Raw genomic sequence first — 26,602 nt, 5'->3', positions numbered from 1 at the left:
TGCTCAGTGATTTTTGTCAGAGAAATGGACTTTCAGTGAATTAGGAGACATCTTGCTTTGCACTTTTGGAGCAAAATGCAGTCAGGGATTTTTCAGGAAGGAATAAATGTGTTTTTTTAATTTAACTATTTGGTGAAATCCATAACACAAATTATGATCTAGCACACTGACATTTTGATATTTTATAAAATATCTTTAGAGTCTCATTAAAACACTATATTTCTTCAACAAATAACAAATGTGCACACAAATTGTGCATTCTCTCAAAAGATTTCCATTTCCTGAACTGGGAAGGATTTTTTATTTTTTTTAACTTTTAAGGTGGAAATTTTTGAGTGTTCATGTGCTTTTAAGTTGAAATTTGTAAACAGCATGGACATCACCAGGAAGATATGACGTCTTTCTATTGCTTAGAGTGTTTAAACAACACATCAGCACATAACAGCTGTGTTTTCTGGGTTATTGTGAAGAAATAACTTTCTAATCTACATGACCCTAGGTCATGTAGATTAGAAGTTATGACCCTAGGTGATTTTACTGCTCCGGCCCACTTGAGGTCAAACTGGGCTGAATTTGGCCCCTGAACTAGAATGAGTTTGACACCACTGCTCTAGGTGGACAGCAGCTAACAGTTACAACCTAATGACATAATGCTAAATAAATGTCAAAATTATTGATGAGCAATACCATATAGACTTTGTAAAGTGCCTTAAATCTGCATTCCATCTAACAGCCAGCAGGGGGCGACTCTTCTCATCACAAAATGATCAGATTTTACAGAAGTTTATGAGAAAATGATCATACTTCTCACTTGCTCTCGTGTCTCTGTAAAATATTTGCTAAATAGTTTATAGTCTCAATAACTAGTTTCGAGACATTTTAAATAGTAGGATGTTCATTTTGGAAATTGTTGTCCCACTTAGAGAAAAAAAGACAATAAAGCAATGCACTTTAGGGCAGTTCTACCTCCTGATTGACAGGCACTTTCCTGAAGTTTCAGTCAGTTCTTCCCCTCAGTCCACAAACTGTGATCTTTACGTCTATCTTTTATTCACAGTCTGTTAAAATTATCTAAATTTCTCCAATCAAACATTGAATTTGTTGTATTTAACTTCAACAACTCGGCAATTCATCACATATTGTACCAACATGTCCAACACGCTGTTCTGACTAAATGAGTTGTTTACGAGATCTTTATCAGTCAGAAACTCATTTTTCCTATTATTCTGACACCACATGAATGCACCATAATATATGTTCCATGGGATTTTATGAAAACAAGCAGAGTTCTGACACTCAAAGATTTAAAGACTAAATAAAAGACTTACTAAGGCGTTTATTGCTATGTATAATTCACTGTGCATCTGAGAAGCCCTTTTGAAAAGCAAGAGATGCAAATAACCTGTGTGAGGCACGTTCAGAGGGCAGAGGTCCACTCTGAGACCTAACTGTCAACTTCCCGGTCCGGCAGCTTGTTACACTTAACAGATCTCTTTTTTTTTCCGACACTGACATGTTCGAGCTCCGAAGTTGCAAACAGAGCAGTCTGCCTTTCAAACAAAAACCTCAAATGACAAAAGGCACTGCAGCGAGGAAAGAGTCGGGTCTGGAGCTCTTCTCGCTGGGCTTATTAGCGTTTGGCAGCAGCCGACAGTCTGTGGCTAAATGTTGTTCACTCAGTGAGCACTTTTCTCCTGGAGGGCTTCCTTCGCTCTCATTTCCAGAGCTGTGCGGCCGGAGATGAGAGCTCAGAAAACACTGACACTAGACTTCCATTTTCTCCCTTTAATCCTCAGTATCTCCACTCTCAAGCATTTAGCATCAAACTGACTGCATGTTCGTATCGAGGTATGGTCTTTTTTTGTGCCACTTGTTGTCATCCATTTGCATACATTTCCAGAACCTCCATTTCTGAAATATGTTGTTCTCATTCCAGCAGAAAAAGGTGTAAATAAAATTCTGTTTCATAATATTATTGCTGCAGTCAATCAAAAAAGGTGTTAGATTTTGCTTTTCAGCCTCTAAATAATTGCATAAAAGCTGATTTATCAAAAAAAATACTGCTTACACAACCCCCTTGAGGCCTTTTCATAATTACTGAATCTCTCACATAATAAATGAGTTTTGTTAACTTGCTCTGGGTGGCAGTATTCACACTAATTTTAATCAGCAGAGGTTACACTAGCAGACGACTGAAGGTGTTTTGGGGGGTTTGGAATTACTTTCCCAAGAGAATCATACCGCATTAATTACATTTACTCAACATAGCTGACACAACCAAGCTTATTTATGCTACAGTGTTTACTGCATGCCCTTATATACTTGCTGCAGTATGTTAGTTAACTATTTGCACATTTCTGGCACATTTTTTTGTTAACTATATTGTTTATTTAGTGTAGTGTGCAGAACAGCTGGATGCCATCAGGAGAAGAGTCAAACTAAACAACAAAGTGTCCTCACCAATCCACCTTGAAATTATTTTCCTTTTAATACTAAATCCTCACATGATTCAAACTGTAAATACTTCCAGACGTACAGTGCTTTTGCGTTCGTATTAATGGTGTAGTATCATACCTACTAGATAGACCCACTGGAGATTCTAATCTCTCTTTTCTGAAGAGTAACAGTGATAGCTGCAGTGAGCAAAAAGTCTCTAAATTGTTTATTTCCTCACAGGTTTGTTTCTCTAACGAAGTGAATCTGTCATTGTGAACCCACCTCTGGTCTGCGGCCCCTGTTGATGTACACACAGACAGGACTGTACGCTCCACTGCCACACATGAACAGATGAGTTCTGTTATAAGGCTGCACCACCCGGATGAAGTTCCCACAGCCGTGCTGGAAAACACAAACAAACAAAGAAAAACACATGAAAAGACAGAGGAGTCACATTTTGAACTGGGCCAGTATTTAACTGTGGGACTTTTTGTAACATAGTTGACATTTTTGCTGTTTTCAGGCCTAAAATCAACATGGCCACCTATAACCAAACACCACATGGCATTATCACAGAAAGATTCTCCTAAATATTATAAATACAATTCAATAAAAGTGAAATTGAAAGTTATTTATAAAGATATTGTGGTAAACCTGTTGACGTGATAAATCCACACTACTTCATATCAAATAACTAAGAAAGCCTTGGAGTCTTGCCAGTCTTTTCTTCAGGAGGAAATGACATCATGTGGAGCAGGTCATGTGATCTGGAATTAACATACTTCCTTGAGAGGTGTTTTTGTAATGGGGAACTTAGTTAAAAATGATTTCTTGGACATTACAATTTGTTATTTTCCATATAAAATTTGATATTTTGCCAAAAAAGAAATATCTGTCATGATTACCACAACTTAATAAAAAGAACACAATCAAAACTATTTCTCAATAAGCTCATTTTATTATTGTTTAGCTAATTAGAAGGTGGTTGTTACTAAATTTGGATGGTTATTTAGTTGACATATTGGTGATATCCAGTCATTTTTTATTAATGTGTTTGTTTCCATAATAAATAATTATGGACTTTGTAAAGAAATTATCATAACGAACAAAAAAAAAAAACCATTTACTTTTAATAAAAATGTACGCAAGATATATGCCATGGACTGCAAAAGTCCCTCAATTATGTATTGACCCAACTAATGAACAATTAAAGGTCCCATAATGGGCAACTTTTCAGTGAATTATTGAAAGTCCTACATTATTTTCAGAATGTGTCTTTCAACTTTTTTTGCTCAAAATACTCCTCAGACTAATTTCATCATGATTGTGTACCCACTGGTTTTCAACCCTTTTCTACATGGACTGTTTCAGTGTTTTAAAGGCAGTTGAGCTATCGTAATCCACGCCCCATTCAGGAAGAAGACTCTCTCTGTGTCTGTGATTGACGGCTTAGAGCAAAACAGTTGACCACACAGCAGCTGACGCAGACTTCCTATCACTTCTAACTTTCTCTGTGAGCAATCAAATTACATGGAAGTACAGCCAAATTCCCAGCATAGCAAAAACAGCGGGCGGTGAGGGGGAGGGATTACGCAAAAATGCAAAATTCTGCCTGGCTTGTGAAGCTGTGAGGCTATCTAGCTGTGGAGGGGATAGAGGAATGGCAGTAGTACGGATCTTCATATCATCACAGCTTGTAGGACATAGTAAATATAATAGAAATGTATTTTCAGCATATGGGACCTTTAAACAAGGACCATTTAAGTTTGAGAGAACTTTTCCTCTTCCTAATGAAACTGTAAGTGAATAAAAAGCACTGCTGTTGAAATCAATACAATAGGCAGTTTTGCAAGATCATTAGCTGGTCTGGCTAATGTGAGATAGATAGATATTTTTTTAATCCCGAGGGAAATTCAAGGGAGCTACTGAAGAGGCCGCCACTTGCGTTGGTGAAAAAAAAGACGAAAAAAAGCTAGGAATTTTAGCAAAACACTAATCCTAACTTTCACTTATTTTCTCTGTGTTGAGCAAATGTTCAAAAGAGTCTCAGAAGTTTGCAGTTTCATTTCGCATGTCTAGGCTTTTCACATGCCTTTCCATCACACCAAGCAGATACTTTTAATTGAAATACATTTGTTTTAACATTGTGATTAGTGTCACAACAGACACACTCACACAGAATTAAATTCATGTCCATGTTCTCAAAAACAGTGGATTACAATTTATGACTGTTCTACAAGGTTGAAATGTTACATTGTGTCACTTGAGAACTAATAAATCTTTACTTTAATGAATTAAAATAACAGTTGGTAACACTGCTCTATTCCATTTTAATGCAGTCATTACCGCAATATAAACAATAATCACTGTTTTCTTCACTCATTGCACACAAACAGGAGGGATATTTTTCCTGGTGCACAGCCAAGATGAACATCAATTCCAGAACGTGTTTATCTCTCCTGAAGTATCCTATTTCATAAAAGGGAGTAATTCAAACTTATCTCACTTGTTGTGAACTGTTGTGAACGTTATACAATCACAGACAATCAAACGATCCCAGCGCTCACTGGTGTGGTATTAAGGCCAACGGAAAAAGAGCGTCAGAGGTATATGTGATATATCTAGGTAAGGCTGACTACTGATCTCGATCCATCTCAGCAGCAGGGGGAGGAGAAGCGCTGGACTTTGAGACTAATTAAGCCTGAGTTTGCAGAAAACAAGCAGAGAAACGAAGAGAGAGGGAGCGAAAAGAAGAAGACATTTCCAGGGAGCCGTCAGGAACTTGGCCGTCAATGAGAAGCAACTGAATTTTTCACCATCGCACACCCATCTCTGTTCTTTATCTTCCTCGTCTTTATCTCTCCACCCGTCTGTCTGTCTTGCGTTCTCCTCACTTTTATCACCCGTTCATTTCATCCCACCCTCCCAGAGCCTGCACCTATATCTGATGTCAGTCCTACAGAGCAACATCTGTGGGGCTATCCTGTTTTATTTTCCTCTCGTGTTTCCTGTCCGTCCACACGCAGCCTTCGTGACCACGCCAGATAAACAGCATCCAGCTTCATGGCCTCAAGTGCAAGTGGTGATCCCACTGAGTTTAAAGTGGGGGCTCTGAGCGAGCGGCAAGCAGACTTAATCAACCTGGCTCGTCTACATTTCTCCTCCATTGCCACCCTCCGGCGCAAACAATGTGCGGCCGCTTTCTGGAGCCCCACTTGACCACAGATTCTATCAGAGAGGGGGAACTTAATATACACAGATGGGGAGGGCAATCATAACGGATGCAGTCTATGGGGCTCTGATTCATGAGAAAGGAGACTGTGGATGAGCGTAAATGAATCCACTGCGGTGAAAAACAATCCGAAAGATGTCGAAACAGTTGGAAAAAGTGACCGAGGAAAGGGTTACACAGAAAGCGAAACTTTCAGAGGAGAAGCTGGCGGGGTGGCAAGGAAGAAAAGGGATGACGGAAGGAAGAAGGGGCCGGCGGGTGGCTCCACATGGAGATGGCTCACCCAAATATTTGTGGGAGCCTGTCTGCAGCAGGCGAGCTATGACTCAGAGCTGCACAAATATCACTCAGTGACTGGAAACAGCTTCTCCTCTATTTCTGCAGCAGCATGTTCCACAAACTCCAGCTCCATTAACCCCAGCTGCTGTGTGAGGATGGAGAAGAGGTGGAGAATGAAGGAGAAACGGGCAGCACTAGCTGTAGACCAGGGGTGTCAATCTCACTTTAGTTCAGGGGCCACATACAGCCCAGTTTGATCTCAAGTGAGCTGGAGCAGGAAAATCACAGCATAATAACCAATAAATAACCACAACTCCAGTTTTTTCCCTTTGCTTTAGTGTAAAAAAGTACATTCTGAAAATGTTCCCATTTAATTTAGGGAACTATCTTTTTTACAAAACATTATGAATGAACTGAAATTTGTAGAGAAAAATAAATTCAATTTCAACAATATTATGCCTCAGGTTATCATTTACACGTTACAGCTTGCAGACCACAGAGTATTTGGAACTGAATGATATAGTATTTTACTTTAAAAAAGAGAAAAAACAACAAAAACAAGACAAAATATTACAAAAAAGAGACAAAAAAGTTAGAAATTGACAAAAAACTGGACAAGCGACACAAATGAGACAAAAAAAATGAGAAAAGCGTGAAACAAAACAACAAAAACGATATACAAACCAACAAATAAAGGAAAACAAAATGACAGAAATGAGACAAAAACACAAACAAGACAAAAAGGAAACACAAAATGACAAAAATGTGAGACAAATGATAAAAAACAGACATAAAAAGACAAAAACAACAACAGCATGACAAAATACTACCAAAATGAGATGCAAAATGACAAAAGAACAATGAAAAATCTAGTATTTTACTTTATGATCAAAAAACTTGGCATGGTCTAGAAATTATTTTAAATTTATCGTTTTACAAATTTACAAATTGCAGTTAATGTCTTTGTAATTTTAAGACTTTACAAAGTCGTCCTGCGGGCCGGATCGGACCCTCTGGTGGACCAGTTTTGGCCCGCGGGCCGCACGTTTGACCCCCCCTGCTGTAAAGGGACGCTTTTTGCGGTGCTGTTACTTTAAAAATTAGGTTACTACTTCTGACACTTTCTTGTTTCAAAAGTAAACCCTCCTATCCTCTACACCGCAGCATCTATAGGCAGCTGTGCATGTACTTGTTCCAGAACAAGCCAATTAGAGGAAAACAAAGGCAGAGGAGGATTCAGCCTTCTGAGTCTCGCTGTACGTCTTCATTAAATCCTGTCGCAGCTAACAAGTGCTGCCCAGAATCAGGCCGGCTTATGAAATCTCTGCATCAGTGAAGCTTTGCTCCACTTGCAGGCTTTGACTCGGGTTTATTTTTTCTACAGCGATCCGTGGCCTTCGATCCTCCCACTCATCGCGCTTGTACCGACTAACTGTGCCGGTGCCAGGAGGACTCCGGGCCAGTCGGTGACCCCGCAGACATCTGCTGCTTGCTGATGCGAGAGGGAAATCCCAGGAGGTAGCTTCTGCCGTCGACTAGCTCGGAGGAACAGATCCGTGAACATCTGACAAAACCTTTAGTCTAGATCTTGATCATCGCGGCGGAAAAGTAGCAGGGGTTTCGAACCATCCAAATTTGAGTACTTTGTTTGGTTACCATTAACCAACATCAATATTAGCTTCAATTAAAGGGTTCAAAGTAGTATTGGGAACCCTTACTTGGTGAGAGTTTAGATAGATGTCCACTAGAGCCTAAATGATATATCCGTGAACCGATATTATCGGCTGATATTGGCCTATCACAGATATATTGGTATTGGCATAGATGTGATGCATAATTATGATACTGCCAAAAAAAGACCCCAATATTTTCCCTTTTCAACATAACTCTAATATATATATAAATATTGACAGCTATATATCAATATTAGTGCTTCTTACTCCCTAAGATAGCATTAATTATATAAAATCCAAACTTGGATGCTCTCTCCACCACATTTATTAGGAAGTATTGTCATCTTTGTCTTTTCTAATACATTTTAATTTCATTCTACAGTATGTTCTCTGTTTTCATCTTCAAAGTCCCTCTCTAGTTTGTGATTTAACCTTGAGTAACACATCTTAGTGTCTCAAAATTACATATTTATTGGAGTTTTTTCAATGAAAACAAATCCATCCTGCCTTAAAATCACTTAGATGTAACTCTACACTGCTGCTCATTTGAAGGAAGGAGAAGAAGCATGTGGCATTTCCTTTGATCCAAAATCACTTTTTAAAGTGAATGTGAAAGTGAAATAAAACACATATTACACATAAAACAGCACAAGCTAACATACCTTGCAGTGAAAGAGTGTGGTCTTAAAGACAAAATACATCTACTGAACACTAAAGATCACATTTTAGCCACAAACTGCTATCAGCTTTGCTATCTCTATCTGTAGCAGTTTTTGAGGCTATATTTAGTGGTTGGACCTAAAGGGATCCAAGCTGAGTGTTTTGAAAGGTCTGTTGTCCTTACTGTGGGGTCTTTGCCTGCCATTTGGCATTCTTCTATCTTGGTTGTAGAGGCTGGCCAAAACACCTGGCGATAAAAACAGCAGAGCATTTAAATTAGTCACTGAGCCCTCCAGTAACAGATTGAGAGAGGCGTGAATCACATGAATATGCTCATGAGGTTTCATCATGTCCTGTTTACTCACGCAGAAATCACAGGGAAAAGGGAGCAAATGCCCTGGAAGTTTCTGCTTTAGAAGTTTCGGTGTTGGGTGATTAAAGCTAGCTATTATATGTGGGGAACATGTGTGTTTTCAAACCCCGGAGAGGTGCTTAAAGGCCTAGCTCGATGAATCTATCAAGCAATTTACTTGGAAAAAATGGTTGCAGTGCAGCACTCCCTGGGGGAACCTAAACGCTTTCCCATCTGTTTATGCACTTCATGCCTGTCAATTACACGGGAGATAATTCCTTCACTGCATGCAGAATTAGCAGTAAGAGAGCTCGAGCATTTTTATGGCACTTCTGTATAACCCCAAATTTGCACCGACCATCACAAATGTATGGTAATTTGCATATCACTGCATATATTAGAATAACATCCACAGCATACAGAGCTTACATACAGTGTTCACATAATGCTTTCATTTCTTTCTTTGTAATGGAAAATAAATGCAAACACGAGTTGACGGCATTACAATAGAAGAAAATGTGATTCTCGGGTCCAAACAATGAGCATCTGCTGACCTTAAGCGTGCCATGGGTGATGTTGTTGATGTCCATGGAGAGGACGTGGTCCTTGCAGCCCACGTACATCCTGTCCTGATCCTCGTCCATCTGCAGGATCCTGTAGTCCATGGGCTTGTCTGATATACTGTAGTGTTCAAAGGACAAGGAGGCCTGCAGGTCTGAGGGGCATAAGGAAAACATACAAATAAGCTAGTTTCAGCACTGACATGAGAGCAGTTTTCTCCTGTGTCCACTCAACTCAGGAGTAACACATACATACAAGCCCACATTAATCTCTTGTGTTCATACTTGAGCCCACAAGGCCTGAAAAGAAAACTCAGCATTGTAACTTTTAGGATTTGGAGTCTGTTTTTAAAACCTGCCTCAGTTCACACATGGGAGAACCTCAGCTGCCACTATGTATTTATAGAGGGTGTAAGGTGATTTGCAACTATAGCAGAGACTGCATACACAATATACAGTGGAACATTTTCTAAGTAGCCCGAAGGGTTTGCACCCTCGAAAACAAATGAAGGTGCTAACTGGAACCAAAGATGGTTCTTCACAGTGATACCGTAGAAGAACCGTTTTTAGTTCCACAAAGAACCTCGTAACGATCACTGAGACTTTGTTTATAAAGCACTTTTCATACAAATTAAATACAACACAAAGTACTTCAGAGCAGAAGGAATAAAAATGAAACATTTTGGTTTAACGTAAAGGCCACTACCAGAAGACTTGAGGATTCATAGAATAAAAGCAAATTTGATAAATACATAGGACCAAGACTATTAAGAGCTTTATAAACCACTAAAAGTCTTAAAAGCAATTCTAAATCACACAGATAGTACGTGTAGAGACTTTAAAATTGATGTAAAGCGTCCTTTACTTCTGGTCTTCGTCAATACTTGTGCTGCTGAGGTTTGAAGCAGTTAGAAGTGGACATATTCTTCTTGGGGAGACCAGATCGTAGAGCTTTACAATAGTCAATCCTCCCTGTAATAAAAGCATGTAGTTGTGTCTCTGCGTTGGCTCTGGCAATGTTATTTAGATGATTGAATGCCGTCTTCATGATGAATCTAATGTGAGGCTCAACAGTGAGCTCAGAGTCTAAGATGACTCCTAGATTTTTTTTTGCTTGTTTTCATGATTTAACGCCAATGCCTGCAGTTTCACATTAAGTTTCTCTCTCTGAGTTTTACTGCCACTGACCAAGATCTCAGTTTTTGGGTTTTTTTTTTAACTAAAGGTTATTAAAGAAATAAATTTTTTAATGAAACCCCAAAGTTGCCACCAAGGAACCATAAAAAATTGGCTCCTTCACAAGAAATGTAGCACAAAAACATGCTTTAATGAACTGTTTTCAAGATGGTACTTTGTGGACCTAGCCAGTTCAACTTTTTAAATAGGACCTGATAAGTAATTTTTTAGACAAAATAAGCTAAATGTAAGAATTTGCATCATTTCTGGGTCCATTTCATCATAACACATTTAGTATTTTGGGTTCTTGGTCAGACAGAGCAACATATTACAAGATTTAGAAAACTGCAACGGGCATTTCTTGCTGTTTTCTGATGTTTTACAGACCAAATGATTTATTGATGTAAAAAAAACAGGTTAGTTCCACTCTAATTTTGTGCTACTACCTGCCACCAAACCAAATAACTCAGATAAAAATAAAGAACCTTTAATACTTTAAAGAACCGCATGAAGTACGTGACTAAACCATCCCCTAAATAAAGCATGTTCTTCAATTGGGGATGACTCTTGAAGAGCCAGAAAGTCTTCTGAAGAACCACTAAGGAACCATTATTTTTCTGAGAGCAGACGCATAAAACATTCTTTTGTTTAGTCAAGTTTGAATAACATACGTAATCTCTCCCCTGTGTATTAAAAACACATGCATCAGGAATCATTCTTGGTATAGTCAAGACCACTTAAGGTGATTCCCAGATGAGATCAAGTCCAAGCAGTTTTCAGATTAAATCACGACTGAGCCCAGAGACCAAAGAAATAAAGCTGCACATTTAATATTCTTCAAATTGCTGTCTTTCTGTTTTACTGAGAGTCATCTGTGATATAACTGTGATCACTCAGTCTGGATCTTCAGGTTTAAAGAAGTTTGAAACGTGATATGAAGGTAAAACACTCAAGTACTGTAGGAGGAGATGAGGTTCATATTTCTGAAAAGACGACTTAACATTGCACTCCTAAAACACTTTCAGACTCAAGACAAATCAGAAACACCATCTTTTTTTAATTACACACATTCTTCTTACTTTTTAAAACCTGGCATCTTAATTACCCAAAAAGAGTTCCAGGTTTTATGGGTCATAAAATCATGCAATATTGAAAACACTCCAATTTCTGCTAATACAAAATCAACGTAATGTGAACATTATGGGCTGAGACTTAATGACCAGGACATAAATGGATCCTGAAATTGATCTCAGATGAGGTTATTAGTAAAGACATATTCTGTTATACTTCATTTTCATCCACAGATGTTCTGATAAAAGGGCTCATGTTCAGGCAAGATACATTTCATGGATATATACTGTATGTAAAAGTCTTTCTACTCATTAAAAGTGCACATTGTTCACAAACACAAAGTCAACACTCTCAGTTATTTTCAGCCTGTTTGCTCCAGAGATAGAGACCATACCATCAAAGGCCTTCACTGTCGAAGCCAAACTCATGCATATTTATCACTTTTTCAATCTGCGCTGAGAGCAGAGGGTGTGGGGGGGCAATGTAGATCTACACCCTCCATTTCCTCCCCTCTATTGACCCTCTCTGAGCTCTCTTTCTATTCCATCCTCTAATCAACAAACAGGTTGCCGGTGCTTTTACTTCAATGCCTTGGGCTAAAGTCACATTTTCATTATTGCGCGACATATGCTTTTGAGGCTGGAGCCTTTTATCTGGAAGGAAAGTGGCTTTTCTGTGGCACCCCACACTCTCATCACAGGCTGTTGTTTGGTGCGTTCGCCACATAAAGCCTGGAGTGTTTAAGTTTAAATAAAGACAAGTTAACCACTTCAGTCGCAGGCGAGTTTCCCACGACTCTTCACTCTCTACTTCAACTGTGTTTAGGTAAATTGCCTTACATGGTTAATGCCTTGAAGTGAGAGCGGGGTATATTTGAACATCATCCGAAGGCCAGAGCTTAATGAAAAACATACGACTCCGCTTTTACCTGACTCGCCAGAAACAAAATTAATAGTGAAGGTGTCCTGTCAAGCAGCTTTGCGTTAAACAAAAGAGAGCTTGCATCAGCCTCTGGCATCGAGGCAGCTGTGAGGATAGTATCACAGAGAGATCTGGGCAGAGGCAATATTATCCTAATGTGGAAAAGGCCAGAGATGTTACATGCATGGCTCTGCCAGAACACAAGCTGCCATAATCTCAGTGGCTCTTAGCAAGTGGAACCAAAGAACCAGTTATGGTAGTTACGCAACATTAAGCTGAAGCTGACAAAATTCAAAGAGGAAAAGAGGTAGTCTATAAATTATAGGTTTCTTTCTTCTAGCTGCAAAATGCATACCAGCTGTACTGGGTTTTTGTAGCTATTGTTAGCAAGGACAAGCTTTTGTTACTAAAGAACAAGACGTTAGCCTTCTGTAGCAAGTATGAAGTACAGTTAATAACGTTTGGATTCAATAGTTACATTAACTGTGTCTCCATGTAATTGTTAAGTGAACTTGAAGTGAATTTTTGAAAAGTTTTAGAAGAACTTTGACTATATAATATGGCTGTAGTAAACAGTAGAAGAAGCCAGAAATTAAACCAGTCGTTTTGCTGCTAAAGAAAAAAAAACCCTCAAAGAACAAAAAGAAATAAACATAACTTTGGCCATTTATGAGAACAACTGGAGAGAAGTCTTCAGGAAATGTAGTTGTTACTTCATCTCACCTGGTATTAGACATGTTTCATATTGTCCAAATAGAAACAATGAAGGAAGAAGAAACAGCAGATTAGCTGATGAATTAAAGGTTTCCATCTCAACTCTTACACGAAAAAGTCAAAAACCACTTCAATTGGGACATTTTTTTGAAAGTTGCAGTCTCCATTAAAATTTTTCTTATCCAATACTTCAAAAAGCACATTGTAAATTAACATTTTTTTTGTCAGTTCTCATGACTGTTGTCTTCTGTTTAAGTTAGCTAAAGCTATGAATATTTGATGTTACAATAGCCTGGCTGGCATTATTCCACATGGAAAACTGTATTAATTTGACAAAAACAGAAGATAGATATTCTCTCATTTAAATTGCTTATGTGAATACACATAAAACCATTCAGGAAAAAAATCTGTTTTAACATGAGAGATAAAAATCTGTCAGGTGGTGCACTACAGCCATCAGCAGATTGTTTTCTGCTGTGAAGTTGCAAAGTATAACTTCAGCCCTGAACACATCTGTTAGGTCATCAGATTTGGGACGCACAAACATCATTATCTGTGGTTTATGCTCCCACTGATGTACTTTTCCTTTGCATCATAAACACATGGAAACTGCCACATCGATGTGTTCATATTCTTCATTTAGTGGTGGTACGACGACTCAGTTGACGCTTTTTTGCCAATTTCTAAAAATAAAATGTTATATTTTATACGTTTGGTTGCCATTTATAGATCCTATGGATTATCTGTGAACTTTCACAAGTACATCTTTCTTTTTTTTTGGTCTGCAATCCAAGTTTGTTTATTAATTTGTGCTCTGAAAACTAAGCATGACCAACTTTTAACACACCCCCCGCTGTTAATTCACTTTGACGTTAACAAAGAAAGATCTCTCCTGCTCCAGAACATTCCACGAGGGGAACAAATTGTTCAGAGGGGTGTGGTGAGGGTGAAATAACTGCTTAATATTATGGTGAACTTTGTATTGTTTTCTCAGTGGGGGGAAATAGGAGACTTTCATGTTCCCTGGTGAGGGTTGAAGGCCAGTTAAGCCGGGTGCTGAGACGCTACGCAGCAGGGGTGTGTCACATGGATCAGGCGTATTCGGCGAGAGACAAACTGAAACTCTCTGGAGTCCACATACCATTGGATCCAGTATCTTCTCGGTGCTCTGCTTTCAATCACATATAAACATATGAGTCACGCCTGCACTGCTGCAGCGTTGTAGACCAGCATTCAGAGTTCACATTGCCAGATGGTGCACCTGCTCTATCACGGAGAGGGGGGCTGCTCTGAACAATCAAGGTTTCCAGTTCTTCTATTGGGACCAAGTGTTGACAGAAACAGTGCCAGCTCATAACCTTCATATGAGGCCTTCGTAGACCGATGCTGCTCGAATTAGTCCATGTTCATTGCCTCGTGGCACCTTGTAAACTTTTTTTGTCCGGACAAACTAGCGATTTTCCTAAATTTTCAAAATATGACGTAAGGAGTGACATGCTACCACTATTTTGTTTAAATGTCAGTGATGAAGAATCCCTCTGGGCCACATGTGCTTCGTTAGAGGTGGGTTTATATGCATTCCTCATTGTTGAAATCACAAAACCCCTCAGAGGGAAGAGTGTCAGAACTGTGTTTGCACATCATTACAGAGGCATTGTTGAAAAGCTTGTGGAGGTTTTAAGGCACACATTTTGGTATTTTGTTGATGTTGAAGGACGGAGTGACAACAGACAAATGAATCTGTCCTGTTCTGTGCAGAGATGAGAGATTTGCTGTTTAAAGGGACGATATATCTTGTAAAGGTAGAAAGATGGGGTCACCGCTCTTAATAATAGGAAAAAGCTGAGGTGATGAAATTTTATTTTATGTCGCTTCTTTTTGCTTGCTATTGTTCACATTGCAGGTGAAGAAAGGCTGAAATAAAATGAGAAAAGACAGAGGAAGCACGGTTTGAGCGGTGACAGCTGGTGGGTTTTCTATTATGAATGTGGGCAGGTGGGCTTTGCACCTCCCCGTGGACCTCACAGCAGTCCCCTGTGTCCTGCCTTTGACTTTGAGCTTTGACCCATAGTGCCCCATTGGTTGGATACCAGACCAATTGTGATACAATCCACCCTTATCCATGGTCATGGACAGTGGGGTTAGCGGAAAGGCCAAGGTGGTGGCCGGGGAGCTCAGACTCTTTGATGTGCTTTTTTTGTCTGATGTGGTCAAGCGGAAGCAGCACAAAAGCCTTTTGTTGGGCCAAGTAACGGCGGTGGTCATTCAATATTAAACAGCAGATTGCTGTCTTCGCTGCAGACAAGATCATATTGCCAGAAAACATTCCACATACCTAGGAGGATTGGCTGTATTTTAATGAAAAGGTGCCAGTAGATCAAAGTTTTGCAAAAATAATGAAAAAATGAAACAACTTAATCCATTGATTCTACTATTTTGAGGCAGACTCTTCAACATATACCGATAGGCCACAACATTACATGTTATTACATTGCAGTGTTCTACTAGGAAACCTTGGTGTTCTTGTGGATATTACTTTTGTACATACCACCCACCAAAACATTGTCCAAGCTCACCCCCACATGGCAACAGCACTCTGAGACAGCAGAGGGTTTCCCCAGCAGGACAACCCATGATACAACACAAACTTCTCAGGAAAAGCTCTAGGAACATAATAAAGAGCCCAATCAAAGCTCAACCTAAGCTAATATTCATGAAATGCATTGGAAAAACACGATCTGCTGTGCCACCAGAAAACCTCCAGGACCCAAAGGATCCTTTGCCAACATGTTGGTACCGGACGCCACTGGACTGTTCCAGAGCAAGCATTTCTTAGGAACATCATTTGTGTTTCTGGTATGTGTATAGTTTGCGTACTTGCACCACCTATGGTTTGTACCCCCACAAACATCCACAGAGCAGCCTCTTACATGCTGAGCCTTGCATTCATGGAAAGCACTAAATGGCCTTTCCATTTAGTCCCTAGTATGGACCAAACAAACTCCAAAAATACTGGAGCCTACATTTCTGTGAACCTCAATAATGCCTTTTGTAGGAACCTGCCTGCCTGGTAAACACACACCTCTTTTAAACTTCACATGCTTGTAATGCAGGGTTTTAGATTTGAAGTCCAAGGCCAAATCAGAGATAACCCTGAAGCCATTATCAGGGTTTAACCCTTTGATGCGCAACATGGGTCAAAAGTGACCCAAATCCAATGGAAAATAGGTGTCTCCTGACCCACACTGCGCATCAAAGGGTTAAGACAAACAGCTGAACAAAAGCCAACACAATATTTCACTACTTTTTGACATTTTATTGACTGAATTAAGTGATTAATCAAGAATGAAACTAACTGCGTCGTGACAAATGCAGATTTTTGATGCATGTAGGTCAGTCAATTGATTTCTGACTGAAATGCAGCCCTTTGGTTCATGACAGCAGCTTGTATTTTTTTTATTTTTGTTTGTGATGTCTAAAGCAAATTCTAGCTGTGACTGTGATCACTGTGGCAGGTAATTCACCGTTCTGTAAGCTGTAAAAGAATCGATTTTTTTATGGGCACAGGCTGCAGTGTAATAACCCAGAGAGGAAACAAGCGAGGCATCCCACAGAGTAAAAAAATAGCATCTTCTTTTCTGTGACTGTGGTGAAAAGCTGAGTAGAAATAGAAAAAACTGCAGGCAACAGGAAGGGAGCTGTCATTGTGCCTGTGTTTGTATGGCAGCAATTAAAGCACAGGAGCTTGCAATGCTTATTTCTCTGTTTTTTCTGTTGCGATTATGTATCCAGGAGAGGGAAATGCTTTCCTCAGGTTTTCAACCCGCAAGACTTTCTGACAGATCTGGTCCTCAGAATTGTTTGCGTGATCAAATAATGGAGTTTTAGAGCAATGCTTCCAGCAGTAAACAACCCTTCCGTGCTTCTGGTTAGCGATGCCCATACAAGGAGCAGTTTGTTGTCATGCAGCATCATAAAAATTAGAGATTCACAGCGGCTGGAAAGTATGAGGCGATGTTTATGAGAGAGACAACTGTAGTTATGGACCACCTGAGTCTGAGGTTTTAGGAGCTGGTGCCAGCTGTCTGAGCTGGTGTCACTTCAGTAGCCTTCTGGGCCTTCTTCCTTCAGTTTGATGAAAGATAGGAAGAGGTGAAAGAAACACTGTGGTTTACATGGTTTGTCTGGAGTTAAATGTGGTGGCAGGAAAGTGGGGAACACTGAAAAACACAGCTGTGGTTTGTAAGATTTCCTCTTACCATTTGAGCTACCCTCACTAGCAGCATACTTTTTTTGCACATGAAAAGGTCATAAAATCAGCATGGACCAACAATATGGGGTTACTTTGTCAGAACATTAGCTTAGTCTTTGTAGAGCAGGGATGAACAGCTTTAATCAAACTGACCGAGTGTTTGGAGAGTTGTTTTTTTGCTTCTTTTTTGATAAATACCAGTGACAACACGAGCCAAAAGCTCTCTGCAACTAATTAAAAACACTTTGGGGTCAGACAGTCGACCGATTACAAGCCAATCTTAGGGTCCCCCATGCAAATCAACCCTCATCAATTGGCTTTCTACCTGAAAAGCCAGCATGAATATATTAAGTCCATGCTAATGAGGCTTGTTCTCCATTTAGTTGAGGAAAAACCTGCTCTGTGGTTGTCAGGGGCAGCTGGTGGGAGGACCCCAATCACCCAGCTTGATAAATATTGAAGCAGGGACTTACACCGCCCTCTTGCAATTCATCTTTCCTCACAAGCTGGAGTGGGTTTCATCACAGAGGCCTGACTTCAAACCTGGTGCCAAATACCGTTGCTCTTTGTCTGGACAATGCTAAGAGCTCTTGGGTTCACTTCTGGATGGCTGCACTTACCCAACACAGAGCTGACCCAGTCGTACATACCGGGCCTGTAAAAGACTTTGTCCTGGCAACTGACAAGCCCCTGTAGACATAAAAAATGGCTGTTGCCAGAACAAGATGGCCATCCATTCTCCTTGGGGACTCACACCGCTAGGATACAGTAATGACTGGTGGTATATAAGTATGGCAAGGGAAGTTAAGGTGTCGGTCCGGTGCAAGCAGACCACCCAAGACGTCTCGCTGTGGCTGACAGAGTCGTCCGATTGTCTGTCCAACAGACATGCTCTACATTCCCAGGCAAACTGCACTCAGCACTTAAAACGCAAACTGCTTCTCCAAACGTACTGTACTGCAACTACTTGTCATGGACAGAAGCCAGTGTTGGCTCAGACAGGGAAGATTTTCTATGTGCTGTGTCTCATTAATTTCTTGATTGTTGTCTGTCGCCAATTATCTATATCCAGACATTTTAATGGGAATCATATGGCTGCACGGGATGCCTGAGTTCTTATGTTTGACTTTCTCTCACTCTGTCTTCCCAAGGCAGACACCATATCTGAATATGACACATGAGACCGGAGTATATTTTCTCCCTTGGTTATCTGTGTGTGTTTGTGCAGAGTGATGTTATCCAGCACTAATGTCAACTGCCGGTTTCATTGCATGGCTGACCTGCTAAGGTGATGGCTAATATTCCCTGCAAGAGTTGAAACTTGAGATGACAAACTGTCCATCAGGCCGCCCCGCCAGCCAGCTAGTTTGCGTTCCCAGTGCCCCAATTAGCACCTGGCCTCCCCTTCACATGTCACCGGCAGTTGATCCTTCGCACAGAACCAGCCCATACTGTCAACCACCATGCCTTTTAGCCAGTGACCTCTCACCTGCCACATCAGGAGCCTCTAGTTACCACTCACCTAAAGCAGACAGCAAATCTCTGAGATTTTACTGTCAGAAATGCTCTCAAAGAGACTCTCAGAGTGAAAGGAGACTTGCAGGAGATATGGGTCACAGAATTTTCAGAGCTGATGTGTTTACTAGTCATAGGGGACAGCCAAAAGAAAAAAAAGTTTCACCAGGTGGGACTTCTCTTTTCTTCCATCTTCAAGGCTATGTCATGTTTGAAAAAGTCCTATTTTCTCTTTGACATTCATGTCGTTGAGGTCATTAGGTTGTTTCTGTGGTGTTGAGTGAAGGTGAAGATTTGCTGTGAGGGCAGCAAAGTCATCTGCGCCTTTTGGAACTTTTGCAGTTGACTTTGGACTCCAGAGTAAGATTGTTTACATGTTCTTTTCATCCAAGCGCTTAAAGAGAGTCCATTCAGGTTGTAAAATATTTCCAATAATGGAAAAGGAATTTGTCTTAAGCCTTAATCCGGCGATAACGAGTGTCTTTTTACCTGTGCAATGTTAAGTACGGCTCAGCAAGTGGAAAAACTCAAATATGAGAGTAGCGAGTGTTCCATTCAACAAGCTAAGCTCATAATACTCAACAGAGAAAGTAACGGAACCAAACATGCAAAAACACTTTCATAAGAACAGATGACTGATTTGTGATAATGACAAAATCTGACTGGAGGATTTTCCAATGACCTTGCCTATCCTTTGAAAGACACTTTGTTCGTATTGATGCCAATCGATTCCCTTTCAACATGTTGTGGAGGAAGAATAATAAAACATTCAACAGGGCTTACAAGGTCAGACACATTAACGGTTCAACACAGGGAGACAGGCAGACTGACAGAGGAGCTGTCAAACATCTAACAGTCTGTCAGCCACAAGCTGGAGCTCACCACACTGACTAACCCTCCTGCAGAAAATGCCCGTGCTGCAACTCAGGCAATTACGTGGACAACATTTGACATGTGTGTGTATGAAAATACATCCACACACTTAGGAAATAGCTCCCTGCGTGCCATGTATATGATAGCATTCAGCACACATGCACCACTAACCTATAGCTATTTGTAGCATGTCTCTGTATGCTCGTGCCTGCAGCTCTGACAGGCCTATGTTTTACCCCACCAGGAATTCTCCATAATAACAGAGCATCACAGATTTGTGCTTCACAGGCTCCATTATGTTTACCACTGGAAAGTGAAGATGCTAATGCGCAGGTTTAATGTAAAACAGGCAGGAAGCTGTTCCATGTTAGAAAAGAATTAACCTGCAACAGCAGACAAGCACATCCTGGTCTGCTTCTGGCTTCTGGCCTTTTGACCTTTTCATCAACCAACATTACGTCAGTACCCATCCAAGTCTGATATCTGTGCAACTGAATGATTATTATATTCACTTAGAAGTCTGTTTGAAGAAATGTTCATAAATCCTTTATAAGAGAGAAGATTTATCAGCTCAGCCTCAGACAAGAGAAGACTCTGTGCAAGAAATTATTTATCTTTCTTGTCATATTAGATCTAAATCTAAGGCATCATCATATATGAGGTTGATGTAATATCACCTAATACTATCTAAGCAAATCAACTCTCCGAGGAATTCAGAAAATGCAGTAAGTACACTTTTCAGATTGATTAAAATCTTCAAATATTTCTGGTTGTGTTGGAACTCAAGTATTTAAGGAATCCACTTAGCAGCTCCATGCAGCTTACAACGCTGGAAAGCTGCATAGTTTTAGCAATGATTCAGCGGAAAGTTTGCCACTGAAATGCAGTCAAGACGAGGAACGCACATTCAGACACTTATGAGCAAACACACACTCTTTCTCAGATTTACTGACATGCACACACTCCTACACACCCCCACCAGGTAAATATCCTCTACACACTGACATCCAGCTCCAGTGTATGAAGTGTATCACTCCTGTATGAATAATGGGAGTGAGTGGAGGTAGTAATGAGTCATGAAAGGTGAGCGGGTGTATCTGCTGTGCTTCATACCAGTGTGAGGGAGTGCTCATTAAACTACAGAAACCATCTCAATCAATCTCTCCTATGTCTCACTCAGGCTTTCTAACATGTGTGCAAACATCTATGTGAACCACACAAAAGCCTGTGCAGACCCACTCACTTTCAAATAAACATCTTTTATTGCTCGACATACATACTGTATATATTTCAAAGTTAATACTGTATTGAATTTGGAGGTTTGCCAGTGCAGGGTAAGACTGTTGATGAGATTAAATGATCCTGATCATAAACACAGGCCACTGCCCCATTTGCCAACCAGGGGGATAAATGAGGCAGATATTTTGATCCCACCATTCAGAGAATGGAATTTTGGCAACTGTTGGGCCAACAGTAGCAGAAGCTGTAAGCAGCATATTAAATGTGATTTTCTCAGTGAATAGAAACTTGTTTTCAATCATACTTCTCTCAATATGCAGCATGTGAAAGCACCGTACTATACAGCATATCAGTCCTTACACAAGGTATATAGCAGTGTTACAGGTGTGTGAAGACGCATGACAAAGAAAAGAAAAAAATGAAATAAGTGAGCAAACAAAGTGAATATTAATGCTTCCACATTGCACTTAGCACTTAAGATTCAATCATGCTTTGTTGCATGTATAATAAATCCTGACCAGGCCCAGTTGATTCTATTTTTGAGAAAAAGTTGGAAAAAGATGATTCACTGTTAGGGAAAGGATGGCAGGAGCTTCAGTCGCAAAGACTGCTCCCTACTGACATCTGCATTGAGATCTATGAGAAAGACATCAGTAAACAATGTCATAAAATGTGGTCTACATTTGTTGAACATGAGGCTTATGCAATAGCATGTTATTTAAGGAAAAGAGCCACTCTTCTTTAGGTAACTGAGAATGTCATTGCAGCAAATAGACCCCTTATTATAAAAATTAATGCACATTTGAGACTTTAGCGCCGCAGAAACCAAAGAGATGTGAAAAAAGTGATCTGTCAGATGAGATGCCCTTCTCCATATTTTTGACCAGCTGGAAAATGCATGTGAGGCTTATACTAAGAAAACGGTACCGGCCTTAATGCTTGACCTCTACAGTGAGGGGATCTGGTTACTGTGTTGTACTGTGAGGGGCATTTGGTTAGCATGGTTCCATTGGTCCTCTTTGAGGGAGTGGTCTCTTCCAGGGTGACAACGTCCCATCCATAAGGCACGAGGGCCACTGAATGGTTTGCTATGAATGAAAATTATTCTTTTCTGTGGCATTTCCAATCAGTACTCAACACCAACATCATCAAAACACCAAATGAGGTCATATCTTCTGGAAGAATGGTGTTCATCCCTCCAGTAGATGTTTTGACTCAACACCTTACAAACATGCTTTATGTTAGTTTGTCCTTTAATTTGTCACTCCTCTGTGTATATATACATATACAACCAAATAGCAGAACCACTGGTTGAAGCAGGAGTTGAACAAGTTTGGTACAACTCAATGTTGAGAACAGCAGGAATGTGTTACTACTGTCTGTTCAAGGATTCTTCCCATTTAAAGGGAGTTTTTTTCTTGCCACAGTCGCTTTAGGGCTGCTCTGAGGGTTCAGGCATATGGGTTCTGTAAAGCGTCTTGAGACAATTTGACCTGTAATTGGTGCTATATAGATAAAATTGGATTGAATTAAATTGTTATTGCAACTCATCAAAAAGTAGACACAATGCAAGATCGTAATCATTGAGAAAAGCGAGATTTTGAATTTAAAAAACTGAAAATTCAAAAAAACAAAAATACAAAACACAATCGGTACAAGAAATCTAAGTTCAGTTGTCTAAAATTCAATGTCTAGTCTAACCAAAAACGTGACAACAGCTTGATGTTTCTGAAACAAGTAACATAAATATCAGTTTATTATAGTTCCAGACAAGAATGTTACTACATTCCTTAAGAGTGACGAGATGGAAACAGGGCTGACAAAACTATGAAGTACCACTTGAACATAAAAGAAGATTTGGTTTGTAAGGACTTTTGTAAATTTAAAATGTAAGTACCATGCACCATGTCCTCCAGTAGGGGGGCTGTCTCTATATCCTGTTCATGACTTATGAAAAGATTATGCTATTTCTGTTTACTTGCAAAACTGAGGAAGCTTGTGAGCTGAACAAACAATGTAAGAAGTAATGTGTGGAGGCATTTTGAGCTTGCCACTATAGATATGAAAATGTCAATAAAGCCTGGCTTCTTACAAGGTTTGGAATTTCATTTTAGAAATGAAAGCCATCACTATTTATTTAGGTGCGATGAGAACAAATGCATTCTAACAGCGCTGCAGACGTTGATCTCCAAGCATCTTTGTACAACTGCATTTAACTTTCACTTTGAGATCTGTATGCTGTTTGCATTTCAGCCTCATTCTGACACAGCAAATCCATCAAACACACCATGAAGCAAGCCAAAATAAACGTTAAGAGAACAAGAGATATTTAAAGCAACTGAAGGGGAGTAATTATCTTTTATCACACTGGGTATCCCTAAATAGTTTTGCTGTAAGGAAAGGATGGGCTGTGTTTATTATCCGAGGCACGGAAGAGAAAGGCACTGCTTGAGAGTTTATTATTTGGGTTAGCTGCATTTTTCACTGTTTATTATGCGGTTTTAATTGCGGTCTGGCTGCATTCGCCTCGAAAATACAAGAGTAAGCAGAGTGAGGGAGAGAGGAATGTCAGAGGCAGCAACTTCTCTGCAGGACGCGAGGCTACGCCGGGAGTCCCATGAACCTGCCTTACCCCTGGATTGGGTTTCAGCAGCGACGGGAGGAGGAAAAGGGAGAGGATGTCCAAGTGTTCTATGATCTATGTGTGTCTCGCTCACTAGTTTATTTTCTTGGTTTACCTACTTCAGGATTACAATAAACAGGTCCGCACATCTGGGAGCAAAAGAATCCCACCCGAACCTTTCGGACACCCAGCAGGTGCCAAACCACCTGCACCTCCGTCCCCTTTGGGACAACACTCTCCCATGACTCTTCATTCATCTTTCTGGCTGCTTTGGACCGAGACCAAACTCCCTAAATTCTTCCCCTGACGAGGACTTCCAGTGTTTGTGTATGAAATGAACCTCCACCTTGGTCCTTAAGAGTCTCCCTACATCTGGTGTTCAACCATGCCAAACTCTTCCATGCAACCAAGAGCTCAAAATGATTTATAACTCCGAAACAAAGTTGCATCCACTCATAGCTCCCGATGTGCTAAATCAAAGCTGGAATGTAAATTCTCACCTGATGTTGGCTGTTTAGCCTTGAATAAACATCCTCCTCGCAACTTGCTCCCTGCTGCTCTTTACTCATAAATTCATCTCAATGTGTTGATTACTGCACATTTACTTCACTCTGCAGATAAGTGCTCATTAGGAAGAAAGTTTGGAGCTGGAAGAATTAATTAGTTATCAAAGTCAAACTCTCCATTTATGGAAACTCCCTGCAGTGAAACACACTTACAGTAAGCAAGACGGATCTAATCGGATCCACGCTCAGAGGGGGAATCAAGTGTTCAAGGATTACAGGGATTGACTCATTGTCAAGATGACCACCTTTGACATCTTAAGACCACTATTTGGAAACACTGAAGAGCATTAACCCTCTGAACTTCAAGCAGTGTCTGGGTGTTTTTTTTTTTTTTTTTTTTTTGCTCTTATCACGTTTTCCCCTCTCTGTGGGCTCATTTTTCACTGCAGTATAAAGTCATGCAGCTCACTGGAAACAGAACCACCATCCAAATTATCTCCCATGTAGCGGGACTCAGTTATAATGCCGTAAATCATTTTTAAAAAGTAAACATGAAAGTGAAATTTCTTAGCTTATTTATTTCACAAAAATTGACAACACCTGGAATCAACATGGACAACATGTCCAAGTGCCAACAGGTGTTACTAATCCTGATAAACCCATGAGATATTTAACTATTTGCAGTTTTACAACCTGTACAAACTAGACATTTTTTACACCACTATGCATTTTTCACACCACTCTGCACATAAACTCTAGCAAGACATTTCACCATGCAGAATGTATCTTTCAACAACTCGCTGACAATTGTTCCTTCACATAGCATTTTTGAGCCATGCTGCATTTACTGTCTGGATGGAGTAGGTTTTATTTTCCTTTCAGGCTCTCTTGATTTTTCTCAGCTCCCTGTAAGCACAGCACACAGCTGAGCCCCATTCAGCTGAATAGTCCCTGGATTTTGTCATATGATTTCTGATCACAGCTGAGTCACTAATTGCTTGTTAGCTGCACTGAGGAACACCTGATTTTTGTTTTGTTACCGAATCTGGTTTGCGTGAATGATTTATCTTTGGTGAATTTTGAAATGAGCCATGCACAGTGTGAGTTTAATGAAATAACACAATTTTAAGCTCAGATTTGTACAGTTTCCCCAATGGAAGCTTTTGGCGCTGATAAATAATTTCATTATGGTGATTTTATAAAAGATATCATGCCTTTCAAATCCATTGGCAGGGTCTGAGGTTCAGAGGGTTAATGGTCACAACCAAACTTAATTATGATGTAAGTTTTTCCTCATATTCACTCATTAGTTTTGGCTTTCTTTTTGCATTATTGTCATATTTAACAACTAAGACAAGCTGCAGACTAGAGACAGAATGAACCTCGACTCCAAGGATGGTTCATAGATTTGGAATGAAATGATAATCAGAGAAACATGGAAGCATAAAAGAGAAAGTAATACAGAAGGAATGAGAGAGAAAGACAGAAGGAAAGATTGAGACCATATTGGGAAAAGTCATAGACTGGGCCATAAGTCGTACATATATAGTCAGCTGAAGAGAGAAACAAAACTGCACCTCCTTTGGATTCACACTGTAAGGCTTCATGAACTGAGAGCAGAAATCTTCCTGACGGACAGCCTCAGCTGCTTGGCGCTGTCTAATCCACAGCGAGAGGTAGTGAAAGGTGATCAAACGTATCCTTCAGGCCCTGCACACGATCCAGCCACTGCAGAAAGGTTACCGCACCGCTCCAAGCACGGACATCAACACAACTAACCGGAGCACGCACATACACAAGCTAAACCTGCATGCTACTACAGGACACGTCAAAAATTCATAAAATTATCTGTGTCAAAAAATATTTTAAATAAAACAGGAGAATCAAAACCAGAAGAGGCAACAATACCCACAGGCCTGCAGTAAGAGGGGTGCTGTAAAAGTTTAATGAGAAACAGATTGAGGGTGGTTCTGAAAGGCAGTGCCACCTCCTGCAGAGGTCTGACTTTTGGCTGACACACAGCAGGACAATGGATGGACAAGTGTTGTCCAGGAATTGAGAGCGGAGGCCTGAGGTGTGTGAGAGATTGTGTATCTAGTTAGAAAAGATTGTTCAGATCAAAAATCGATACCACATAAACAAACAAAATCCTGCAGGATAATAGCCTAAGATCTTCAAAGTCTAGGTAAGCCATACAGCGCTCTATAATGATGTAGCCCTGAGCGGCGCTTGATTACCAGCCATTTGTTTAGCATTAGTGCACTACACACATGGCATAAGTGCAACGTCATCACATCTATAGAGAAACAGGGCAATTAGGTTGATTGTAAGCATTTTTTCTTACCTTCGAAGGAAAGGAAGACTCTTGGCAGAGGCTGTGGGAGGCTGGAGACGCCGGTGCAGAGGAAAGAGAGAGCCAGGAGGGAAAATGCCATAGCTGACACCAGAGGTGGCCTGGCCAACCCCTCCGGCCTGCCCATTACTGCAGCACTCAGGAACCACGGCCAGGCACCGCTGCCT

The 26,602-nt window shown here is 40.3% G+C and overlaps 1 protein-coding gene across 1 annotated transcript in view; it reads right to left on the bottom strand.

Annotated features, from left to right (window-relative positions):
- The window catches only part of sema3c (sema domain, immunoglobulin domain (Ig), short basic domain, secreted, (semaphorin) 3C), a 65,371-nt gene that overhangs the window by 22,961 nt on the left and 15,808 nt on the right, over positions 1–26,602 (bottom strand). Inside the window, exons 2-5 of the mRNA XM_023265861.3 lie at positions 26,427–26,600; positions 9,187–9,347; positions 8,465–8,527; positions 2,719–2,838 (exon numbers count right to left, since the gene is read on the bottom strand). Coding sequence (XP_023121629.2) covers positions 2,719–2,838; positions 8,465–8,527; positions 9,187–9,347; positions 26,427–26,562 — 480 coding nt within the window. The 5' untranslated portion in view covers positions 26,563–26,600. The remainder of the gene's footprint in view (positions 1–2,718; positions 2,839–8,464; positions 8,528–9,186; positions 9,348–26,426; positions 26,601–26,602) is intronic.

Source organism: Amphiprion ocellaris, chromosome 21 (assembly GCF_022539595.1).
Source record: "Amphiprion ocellaris isolate individual 3 ecotype Okinawa chromosome 21, ASM2253959v1, whole genome shotgun sequence".
NCBI classification, from domain to species: Eukaryota; Metazoa; Chordata; class Actinopteri; family Pomacentridae; genus Amphiprion; species Amphiprion ocellaris.
This window is presented reverse-complemented; position numbering and strand designations above follow the sequence as displayed.